This window comes from Mytilus trossulus, chromosome 9 (assembly GCF_036588685.1).
Source record: "Mytilus trossulus isolate FHL-02 chromosome 9, PNRI_Mtr1.1.1.hap1, whole genome shotgun sequence".
Classification (NCBI taxonomy): domain Eukaryota; kingdom Metazoa; phylum Mollusca; class Bivalvia; order Mytilida; family Mytilidae; genus Mytilus; species Mytilus trossulus.
In genome coordinates, this window is record NC_086381.1 from 72501526 (window position 1) to 72514160 (window position 12635).

The following is a 12635-nucleotide window of genomic DNA, read 5'->3' on the forward strand; positions in this document are numbered from 1 at the left end:
AAATTGAGGGGAATAGAGAGGAAATGCGTATAACTGATTTTGAATAAATTATTAAAGTGCAAAGCCCGTAATTTCAGCTAAAATTAGTGGAGCGGAACAAAACTTTAGCTTGACCTATAACTCATCATAGTTAACTCACATACCAAAAATCGGCCCAATATCTGAAGGTGTTTAGAAAAAAAGTCTGTATAACTGATTTTCAACAATTTCTAAAGGTCCAAAGCCTGTGATTTTCAACAATTTCTCAAAGTCCAAAGCCTGTAATTTCGGCAAAAACTAGTGGGGCAGAACTTAAACTTGATCTGTAACTCATCATGGTTAACTCGTATACCAAAAATCAGCCCAAAATCTGAGAGCGTTTAGAAAAAAAAGTCTATAACTGTGATTTTCAACAATTTCTCAAAGACCAGAACAAAACTTTAGCTTGACCTATAACTCATCATGGTTAACTCACATAACCAAAATTCAGCCCAAAATCTGAAGGTGTTTAGAAAAAAAGTCTGTATAACTGATTTTCAACAATTTCTCAAAGTCCAAAGCCTAATATTTTGGCAAAATATATTGGAGCGGAACAAAACTTAAACTTAATCTGTAACTCATCATGGTTAACTCACATACCAAAAATCAGCCCAATATCTGAAGGCGTTTAGAAAAAAACTCTGTATAATGGTTTGTTGCGGAACGACGGAATTACGGAAAGATGGAATTGCGAAGGGTAAAACTATATGGCACTGACAACTTCATTGAGGGGCCATAAAAAAGGTTATAACTAATTAAAAAATAAAACAATGTTGAAGAGGGAGATTTTTTTTTAAATCTGAAAAAAGGAAAAAATGGCATAGAAGAACTATTAAAAATTTAAAAAAAAAACTAAAATAAAAAATGTTGACATTGCTATGGGAACCCTGCCCCTTTTAAGACATACTTCATACAGGCACTTATCAAGGATAAAAAGAATCAAGCATTATCCCTTAATTTCACATTCCACAATGTAGGCAATCTTTTTAAATAGATAACTCAAAAGTTGACCACCCCCAACAAACTGAACCAGAGGAAGGATACAACACTGATATGGCGCTGTGCTTCAATACTTGCCGCCACCTAGAAGCCATCAGCAAGGACCAGCTGAGAGCTATAATTTGACAAAGAGACTTCAATTTTCCCATTGTGAACTTTTGTGTAGCAGCAATCCAATTATACCTGTTAATGAATTTCATGTCTCCTTGCTAATTATTCCACTCTATGCATCTCATGCACGCATGTAGATATTTTCTTTAAAAATACAGTTGCTGCTTAAAAAGAAACTTCTGAAACAAGGATTGTTAATGATCGTGTTGATTGAAAGTCATTCTTTACATGATTTATTGTTAACAAAAATTCATGATGTGAAAAAAATAATCATATAGTCAAACCTGCCTTAAGGTCATCACTTGTTTAAGAAGTCAACTATCTCTATAAATGGTCTCTTGGATACCATATCAAGTATAGTCAAACCTGCCTTAAGGTCATCACTTGTTTAGAAGTCAACTATCTCTATAAATGGTCTCTTGGATACCATATCAAGTATAGTCAAACCTGCCTTAAGGTCATCACTTGTTTAGAAGTCAACTATCTCTATAAATGGTCTCTTGGATACCATATCAAGTATAGTCAAACCTGCCTTAAGGTCATCACTTGTTTAAGAAGTCAACTATCAAGAATTTTCTTTATACATTTCAGTGGTCATCATATTTATGGATCTAGAAATATGAAGTAAATTTGTGACTCCTTGTATTCCACTCCCTTCAATTAATACCACTGAAAAGCATTTCACCAACTTATTCAGCCAATTGTATCAACCCCTTTAAATGTCTTCTTCAAATTTACAAAGCAAGAATCCACCATTTAATATATTTGTCTGCTCACATAAACAATAAATCTTCCAACTTGGTCTTAACACCCAACCAAGTTTCAATCCCAGCCAGGTTTTTTTTTGGACGGATTATTTCAGAACCTCTTTTGACACTTCTCATGAGTGACATGCTTAAAACAGCCTTGACTGTACATGATCCTTAATACTTAGATCTTTGTATTCAAATGTTATAGGGGGCCTCAGTGGCCAAGTGGTCTTAGTAGTTACTACTGTAATCACTAGCCAGAAAACACTGAGGTTGTGAGTTTGAACCTGCTCGTGCAGGTGCATTCAACTCCAATCCAATATTTCATATTTTTTACCTTAATTTCAATGGCTGCTTAAAAAAGATTCTACAGAACAATTAGGTTTTAAAAAAGATAAAAGTTCAAAGTCAATTCTTTCCATGATTCATAAACTAAAATTCAGGGTGTAGTTTAGCTGCAATAAGTCATCTGCAGACTTCATTTCTGAGAACATGTGTATTACTAAAATAAAGGAAATGGATATTCTGCCTTATTAAACACTTTAAAAAATGAATGTCTTGTTTAACAAATCAATTTAAACTCAAATTTAGAGAAACTTAAAACCTCTACATATAACATAAGATTTCAGCAGTATCATATTTTTTCTAACAGTTCTCCACAATTTTTTTTCATTTTACTGAAATATACTGCTGCAACTCCATAAGATGTGTAATATAAAGGCTATTTTTTCAATTAGAGTTATGACAACTGAAATGCATTATTAAGTTTATAAGAAAAATTAATTCTCCCCCCCCCCCCCCCCCTTTTTTCTCTCTTTCTGCTTGGGAACGAATTCATACCAGATTTTCATTAAATATTTTCACTGAAAATTCTTTTTCTTAAAGGTTCGATCATTCTGTAAGCAGTAGTAAATACCACATCTTTTACATAAACTTGGGCCATTTATTTGACTTGGACAAAAATTCCACTATTTTTCAGTGTTCAAGCATAGATATTTCTACCCATCTGGCAGGTTTTACATCTTCATTTCTGTATAAAATTTTCACCTAGTACGTTTCCATAAGTCTTCACGCATTACTTTTACACTAAAACAATGTTCTATTTTTCTTACTAAATGTCCGTACAACATCTTTTCAGCTTGAATTGTACTTTTTCTCCACTTTAATTCAGCATGTCACATGAATTTTTGAGATACCATGTGACTAACGAAACAGTTATTGTCCTTTCATCAAATTTTCAGGAAATTGGCCTCAACAAAATGTACAATTGATTGAAATTATACAGCCTTTTAATCAGGTAGAAAAGGTAAAAGTCCTTGAACATTAAATGGTTAACTACAAGTTATTGTTTCCGGAAACCATCCATCTTCGGAAGACGCTGACGTCGATATTACCAATATACGACCAAATATTTAAAAAAATTTGCAGTTGTATAAAAATAAAACTAGTTACATGTAAATATTGACTAAAAAAATCCATACATCAGTGAACTAGTTTAAAAATTGTAGGGGATACTGGTTTTTTTTTATATTATGAAATGAAAAAGCTTCAGCAATATTCCAAGAAAAAATTAAATAAGTGGTGCCTATAAAATAACATTAAGAGGAACGTGTTTGAGGACACTCAAGCTTCGCAATAAAAAGTTACCAAGTAAAAAAGGGACATAACTCCAGAACAATAAATGACTCACTGCCTGAACTCATTCTCTGTGCTTTGTGATTCTGTTCATTGTGTACGAGTTTTATAAAATTTAAGGCAGCTTAACTTAAAGAGTGGGGAGTGGAAAATGGGACATCAGGATACAGAAAGACAAGAGTAACACTTTATGCCCCCATTAGCTATATTGGGTGCATAAATATTAACTATATATATATATATATAGTAAACTAAATTTTTCATCCTACTGTAGGATGCTGCAGGCAAAATTTTTCATAAATGCTTTTTTTTTTAGATTGCACTGAAATTGAGGACATTAGACTTTTACATGTATGATTAATATTATAATATTAAATTGATATTGATGGTCTAGATGGCCAAGGAGTCCAAATAGTCAACTACTGTATACCTAGCATGTCAACAGGATAGTAAAATTTTCAACTTAGTGTTGTCCATTCTCTCTAGGCACTCTAGCTGGCATTCAATCAATAAATTGACATTTAAGGAATAGAATTTTCATTTTTAACTTTATTCCCTTATTAAAACAAGGTTGAGATACAATGAGAGAATTAATTACAAAAAGATGCTTACCATTATCTTCTCTAGTTTTGCCTGCCAGCATGTTGTCAAGTGTTGCCTTCAATAATAATTTGTAAATTGCTGCACTGGAAGCCTGAAAATAAATGATCCAAACAGTCAAAAGATATTGACACAAATAGTGAAATTATTCTAATATTATTATACAATTGGAGACAATTCTTTAATTTCCAATACTCTGTACATAACAGGTTTAGACCAAACCCCATGTATATGGTGGAAATACTTGTATAGATTGATTTCCATACACTATTTGTAAGTTAAAATGTAGAAAGGATGTCCGTTTAGATGGCCTCCAAAATGAAATACTGAAAAGTGGTGCTAGTATTTTGGCTCCATTATTTCAAAAACTTTTTAAACTTGTATTTTCTTCAGGAATATATCCCAAAAAATGGTCATCATCATATATTTGTCCAATTTTTAAAGCTGAGGATCCATATAAACCTGAAAACTACAGAGGTATTGCAATTAATATGTGTATAGGAAAACTATTCAACTCAATACTAAACAAGAGGCTCTCAAGAGCCTGAATCGCTCACCTGATTTTTTTTGGTTTAATCTCTCATCAATGATTATTTTGGCTTTTCAATTTATTTAAATGTTCTTTGAATCGTCCTGTTTTCTTCCAAAGCAAAAAAAATCATTTTCTCCTATGTTCTATTTTAGCCATAGGAGCTATGTTTTTTGACATACAAGGAAATGAAATAAAAAATTTATACTAGATACTCTGAAACTCATTTAGCCTAAGTTTGGCTGAAATTGATACAGCAGTTTCAAAGGAGAAGATTTTTTAAAGTAAGTCAACATGATGAACAAATTGTGAAAAAAGTCTTTAAAGGGCAATAACTCCTTAAGGGGTCAATTGACAATTTGGGTCACTTGACTTATTTGTAGATCTTACTTTGCTTAACATTTTTGCTTTAACAGTTTATCTGTATCTATAATAATATTCAAAATAATGACCAAAAACTGCAAAATTTCCTTAAAATTACCAATTAAGTGGCAGCAACCCAAAAATATTTGTTTGATTCATCTGAAAATTTCAGGGCTTATAGATCTTGACCTAATGAACATTTTTACCCCCATGTCAGATTTGCTCTAAATGCTTTGGTTTTTGAGATATAAGCCAAAAACTGCATTTGACCCCTATGTTCTATTTTAAGTAACGGCGGCCATGTTTTTTGACGGATCAAAAATCAAAGCACACACTTTGTGCAGGATAATCGTAGGAACAATCATGCTAAGTTTCATCCAAATCCATTTAGTAGTTTCAGAGGAGAAGATTTTTTAAAGTTAGCGATTATGAGGAACAAATTGTGAAAAATTGTCATTAAAGGACAATAACCCCTTAAGGGGTCAATTGACAATTTTGATCATATTAACTTATTTGTAGATCTTACTTTGCTGATCATTTTTGCTGTTTACAGTTTATCTTTATCTATAATAGTATTCAAGATAATGACCAAAAACTGCAAAATTTCCTTAAAATTACCAATTAAGTGGCAGCAACCCAACAATGGTTTGTTTGATTCATCTGAAAATTTCAGGGCTGATAGATCTTGAGCTAATGAACATTTTTACCTCATGTCAGATTTGCTCTAAATGCTTTCGTTTTTGAGATATAAGCCAAAACTGCATTTGACCCCTATGTTCTATTTTAAGTAAGGGTGGCCATGTTTTTTGACAGATCGAAAATCAAAGCACACACTTTGGGCAGGATACTCTAAGGAACAATCATGCTAAGTTTCATCCAAATCCATTCAGTAGTTTCAGAGGAGAAGATGTTTGAAAAATTGTTAACGACGACGGACGCCAAGTGATGAGAAAAGCTCACATGGCCTTTTAGGCCAGGTGAGCTAACAAAAGGCTTGATAAATATTTAGAAACAAATAATATCATAAATCCATGTCAGATTGGTTTTTCAAGTACAAGTAGGACATCAGATCACATGTTTGCACTAAAAACTATAATGGATAAGTACACCATTATGAAAGGTGGGAAACTTTATGCTTGCTTTGTTGATTTCAAAAGAGCGTTTGATAAAGTCATTCATTCTGGTTTAAAATATAAGCTATCAAAACATAATATAGGTGGTAACTTTTATGCAATCCTGAGAGACATGTACAATAAAAGTGCATTATGTGTTAAAATAGGTGATGTGCTGGTCTAAGGACACAGTTATCGTCCTTTGGTTTTCGTTGTCTTCGAATATAGTCGCTAGTGTAAACAGTGTATAACTTGCATGTTTTATTTAATACACTTTCCCAATTTATTTCTTTATATTAAATGCATGAAATATTAAGTAGGGGGATGTAATTACATGTCAAAAAAATTTGGGTGCTGAAACTTTGTTAAGTAGTGAATTGGTCCAGTTCTAAAAGGTCAAATTTCATCACGTCTGAAGCTGTCAAACTGAATTTCACCCCACCCCCCCTTAACACAGAATTGTCATTATTTTGAGTTAGAGCTGGTAGAAGTTTCTATAATTTTGATATTATTTGTCTAACTGGTAGTACACTACACTGTAAAAATATTTTTGAGAAAGAGCAGGTGCGATTTTTTTAATTTGAATTTATTGTCTAAAAGAAATGCACTACGAAATAACTGTTCTCGGGCCTGCTTACTTCTAATTCTTATTCTAAAATTGGAGTAAAGCAAGTGGAGGTTTTAAGTCCAAACCTTTTCAGGATTTTTATAAATGATTTACTGGATGTTTTTAAGGAAAGCCGATGCTGTTGATATAAACAGTCGCAGGATTGACTGCCTCTTATATGCAGATGATATTATTATTTTTCTAGTTCCAAGGCAGGTCTTCAAAAACGACTTGATGATTTATCCAAATTTTGTACTAAATGGTGTTTAGAGGTCAATCTATCTAAAACCAAAGTTATTATATTAAACAAACCTGGTAAACTTTTAAAAGAATATTTTTATTTAGAAAGAGATACAATAGAACATGTTAACAATTATAAGTATTTAGGTTTTAAATTTATATCTAGTGGACTTTTTAAGCAAGGAAAGGAAGAATTATACAAAAAATTATTAAAAGCTGTATTTAAATTGCAAAGATCTTTATCATCTTCCAATCCAAGTATTTCTACTCTATTACATATATAATATGACCATACATTAAAACCCATTTTAATGTATGGCAGTGAAATTACAGGTACTGTATGTTTAAAACTAGCTCTGCAGCATACCAGAAAGAAAGTGAATATTTATTAACATTAATATATGAATGATATTTTAGATAAATCCAATTGAAGTATATATTAGGTGTAAACAAAAAGTCTTCTAACCTAGCTGTGCTAGGAGAGCTTGGTAGATTCCCTTTATATTTTTCAGTTGTATTATCAATGCTAAAATATTGGTTTAAAATAAAAAAGATGAAAGATGATACATAAACTGTATGATACCTATATGAGTAACAAAAACATGTTTGATAATAATATTGAATGCTGGTATTCATCCATACATTTCATTTTTTATTTTTGTTTGTATCTATCTTTATACAATTTTCAATTGAGAAGTGCCATATGTAAAATTAGAATCAGTGCACATGATCTCAAAATAGAAAGAGACAGGTATAAAACATTTTATATAGAAAGAGACCAAAGGCTTTATAAGAAATGTATTCTAAATCTGGTTGAAATGAACAACATTTTATAACTAGTTGTCCAGCATACAAAAATGATAGGGAGATATTTTTCAAGGAGATAAACTGTATCTGTCCTAATTTTATATATATCTTTCAAATGAGGCAAAATTTGTTTGGTTATTTACATGTCTAGATGTTAGACAAAATGTTAATTTATGTGTGTAATAACAATGATAATTAAAAAATGCTGAAAACCGGAAAATCCCCTTTTAGTAATGAATGTAACCCCATCAATTAGAATCATATAGTCTAAAATTTATAAAATTAAAAGGGAGCTCATGTAGATAGAATTAAACAACTCACCAAAGTTTCTTGCAAGTTGGTGAAATTATTTTTGAGTTGTCTGAAAACTGGAATCTGGAAATTGTAAATCTGAAATTTATGAAAAACCAAGTTAAGAGATATAAACAATTCACCGAAGTTTTGTGGTATAGAGTATATTTAATTTATATATAGTCCACCTTCCTTTGGATAGAAACAAGTGCATGCTTGAGCTCTGTAACAAGCAACTTCTTTTATACGTGTTTTAAAGATTTTAATGATATCAAGCCAGTCCAGTTCAAACTCTTATCACATACAATGTAGTACAATTCTCATTAATTTTACATATTATGAAAATAAATTAGCAAAAGTACTACTAATTTCTGGCTATGCTAGCCTTTGGTTGGCTTACTTGCTGTGTTTGTATATACGTTTGATTATAATTAAAATCAGTGACTGATCCAGAACTTTTTGTAAGGGGGAACCTTAACAATTACAGGATTAGAACTCGTCAAAACTAAATCAGTTGGAACATGAAAGGCCAAATCACTGAGGATTCACTTAGGCCACACTTAAAAAATATTTTGGTTTGCCCAAACCCTACCCAAAGGTTGAGACAGTTGGTTGGTAGGTAGGCATTTTCTTTTTCTTTTTTCAAAAAAAGAAATAGCAGTATCAGATGTTAATTAGTCTTCATGCCTATTTGATTAAAAAAAACTTCTTCAAATCAGGACAATACAAGAATTTGAGTAGGCAGCTTTTTTCTGGGTAGGTAGCGTTTGGGCAAACAAACCTAATATTTATTATGGCCTTATATGAAGTCAGCATAGGAATCCAAAAGTTCTAATAAGGGACAATGAAATACAGATTTAGGTAAATAAAATTAGACAAAAACAATGGTTATTTTTAGTTCAAGAGTACAACATGTATATATATATCGACGATAGTATATATTTCATTTTAGTTGATGAGTGAACACACACATTCAATATCGTGTTCATGATAAAACCCAATACATTGAGGAGCTTGGTGGTGAAAAAATCAATTTTGATATTTGCTTGAGGGGCGACTTAGAATTAATAAAGCAATTGAAAAACCATTTCACTCAATTAAATAAAAATGGAGGGGTAAAAACCCCAATTTGTGAATTCTTATCTGGAGCTCTGATTGTTGTTACCAGAAGTATTGCTTTCAACATGCTTTCTTTTTTCTTGTGTCTCTTGGAGCTTTTCATCATCTTTATGCAAAAAGCGCAGGAAATTGTAACATCAATGACAAGAATATTTCCAGAGAGTAAGGAATGTAATGTAAATAAGGAATCCCCATAGAAACCAAGATAGCAGTTTTACAATGTAAATAATCTTGAAAAATGTGAAGGTCAGGATTATACAGTGCAAACACAATAAAAGGTAGGACAGCCCTGGATATTTGGACAGGATTTTAGTCCTCTAAATGAAAAACATCATCTCGAGTAAAAGTGGCTAATATTTAAGGTTCATCTGAAGGAAATGAAAAATATGGCCGTTTTAAACCCAAAAAATTACTATGAGTACAGACAAACTGATATGCATCTAGGAAAGTTATAAGGCATGGCTGGACCTAGGTATATAAAAGTTAAATGAAGTCTATGTTTCAGAACCGTAATTCTACATAATCAACCAAATTTTCCCCACGAAAGGCCGGCCCCCCTCCACTCTGGATCCTCCTTTGAAAATTCATGTTTGCAAACAATATTACTAGACGGTTTAATCCTGTATGTGGCAGATCCAGGGGTTGGAACCCCCTTTTTTAGGGGGACGATCAATGCATTTGAATGGGGACATGTAGTTGGACCCCCCCCCCCCCCCTAATGTCCTGGGTTAGGAACCCCCCCTTTTTAAAATGGCTGGATTCGCCCCTGCATATTATATATTGACATACTGTTCCCATGTCTAAATAATACATATAGGGTCTGTTGTCTGTTCTATGGTTGGATTGTTCAATTTGTTGCCACATTCCCCATTTCCATTCTCAATTTTGTTATTGTCCAAACATTCAATTTGGATTTTGCCATGGTAAATGTTCCCTTTTATCTTATAAACTCACTGTAAATATGTATTTGTCACTGAATCTTCGTAATAAGTCTTTATCTAGGAGCAATATAAATATGACGTCTTTCTCGTACATCATGAAATACAATCAATGAAAGCGCGCGAAACAGGAAATCCCGGTGCGAGACTTGACAAAAAAGTATTGATTGTCATGCCTTGTTTCAACAAATAATAATAATAAAAAAACAATCAATTTTGCTCAAACATATTTTTATTTTTTTTTAATCATTTTCTTTCTTTTTTTCATCTTTAAAAAGATCATTTAGATTTGACCTTGAACTGAACACCGCTCACCTGCAGGGACGTGTTTTTTTGTTCATCGGGAGAGAGCCAGAAGAGGTCCATTACTGTTTTTTTTAAACTCGGACATCTTCCGGCCCTCTTTTTCCTCTTCATTGTAAAAAAGTGGTTAAGACAACAGAGCACATAAAAACATGGCGTTGTTGAGTTAAAGATAAATAATGAATGCATTTATTATACAGTGTGAGCTTTGCGATAGTTGAGCGCTTTTATGGCACGACAGCCTTTGTTGGACATCCCCGCAATTTAATTCAATTCAAAGCTTTATTTATAGTCGGCATGTTACATAAAAAAAAACAAAAAAAAAGCTTTGAATTGAATTGAATTGCGGGGATGTCCAACGTTACAAGAATGATGAACTTGACGAAGGTACATATTTGCTTGCAATAGTGTTTTTTTTTCAATTAGCCGTACGAGACACGAGTTGAAGCGCTATATAAAAAATATAACCACGCGTTTATTGTCCTTTTTTTCACTTTTCCAACGGATATTTACCCAGAAAAAAAATCTACGGTGCACTCGACTCCGGTGACTTAGCACGTTTTTATTTAATCTAAATGTTGTTTAGTATTTTTCGTGAACTACGCGCCATAGACAAGCAACTGGGTACTGTATGTTTAAACCTTTATTACGAAAATTTCTGTAGTAAAGTTTGTGGATTTTTTGTAAAATTTTTGACTCATTGCCGCAAAATCCCGGCATTTTTTTTAAATGCAATATAAAACAACAAACATTTTGACTGTGGACGATGTTTTCTTTTGGTAGAAACAATTATTAAAATGCGACGTTTGTTCTTTTCTGACTTGCGAATGAGTACTAGTATTTCGCATTTTTATAATTATTTTTTTTACTAAAATGTTAAATTCTATGTCTGAAAAGGAATTAAAATCTATTTGTTTGTATATTGAAGAAGCTCTTGATTTGAGAGACCACCATACCGTTTCATCAGATAATAATCTTTTACAGTAGTTCGTGCATATATATAAAACTTTACCATAAAACTATGTAAAAACTACGGAAAAGCCGTATTGTGGATTATGATAAAACTATCATAATATTTCCATTTAACTTTTAACGAAAGAAACTCTATCGAGAAACTAAATAATATTTTCTAAATAACAAAATTAACTAACCTGTAAATATTGCCATTTAAGCGTCAGCATTGAAAGGTGGCTATTCAGTTAATGAAATACTAAATCTCTATATATAAATAAGGCGTACATATGTTTTCCCGCGCTCGTGCAATAATAATTTATTCTATGAAATTGTGCAGTGACGTATATAAGAAATGTCGTCAGTCTCAGTCAATCGTCATAATGAGTATGATGAAACAGAAAATGGAATGTATGAATGAAATAAATGAACTGATGAATAACCAATCACCGATTTAATAATACACATAAATACGACGATGACAATAAATTTTTGATATTAAAAAAATCATCGCTATGATATAAGACAATTATAGCATTGATATAATACAATTTAGCAGTATCTTTGACTTATAGGTAATTTTGGCTTAGCAAACAATTGAATTCATCTCAATTGCATTCCACTGAATTTTCTACATGATATTAATAGAATGTGTACATCTACAAATGATAATTCGTGCATTTATGTTTCATTTATTTGACAATTCAATTTTCTCGTTTAAATACACCTTGCTTGTTATTACATAAAATAATTCATGGAAATTATACACCAGACCTATGTCGTGTTAAACGTCACCCTGTTTTAAGAAAAGAGTCATTACTTTATACCGAGAAATCTGCGCTTCTTCTTACATATGCTAACATTCGTCTGAAATTTCCCACAACTCGTTGATATAAGACTATATCGCTCGTTGATATAAGATTTTTTTTTATCGAATCGCTTCTTCCATAGACTGATAATGTATAAGATGCGGCCGTATAAGACCAACTAATAATTTCTATATGCAATTAACAATGAGCAAAACCTTTACTTTATAGACAGCTATAAAAGACCCCAAAAGTGACAAATGTATGTTTAACAATTCAAACGAGAAAACTAACGGTCTGTGTTACTGTTGTACATTAATTAGGAGTAAGATACGTATTACGATTACAATCTAAGTAGTATATTGTCGTTTCTTTCCCCGATATATCAGTTTCCCACGAACGAAGCACGATGCTATGAACACAAATTTTGACATGTTAATGGCCCAAAGAGTTCTTA

At 32.0% G+C, this 12635-nt stretch overlaps 1 protein-coding gene across 2 annotated transcripts; it reads right to left on the reverse strand.

Annotated features, from left to right (window-relative positions):
- Nucleotides 1–3956: 3956 nt before the first annotated feature.
- Nucleotides 3957–11671, reverse strand: LOC134684189 (uncharacterized). Of its 2 annotated transcripts, none has more exons than XM_063543467.1 (3): nucleotides 11573–11671; nucleotides 8092–8160; nucleotides 3957–4206 (listed from the first exon to the last, which is right to left on the reverse strand). In XM_063543467.1, exons 1-3 carry the CDS (start codon nucleotides 11600–11602, stop codon nucleotides 4015–4017), a joined length of 291 nt encoding a protein of 96 aa, XP_063399537.1. In that variant the 5' UTR covers nucleotides 11603–11671; the 3' UTR covers nucleotides 3957–4014. The 2 variants fall into 2 exon arrangements, with proteins under 2 accessions (XP_063399537.1, XP_063399536.1); XM_063543466.1 differs by lacking the exon at nucleotides 11573–11671 and adding an exon at nucleotides 10135–10240.
- Nucleotides 11672–12635: the final 964 nt, after the last annotated feature.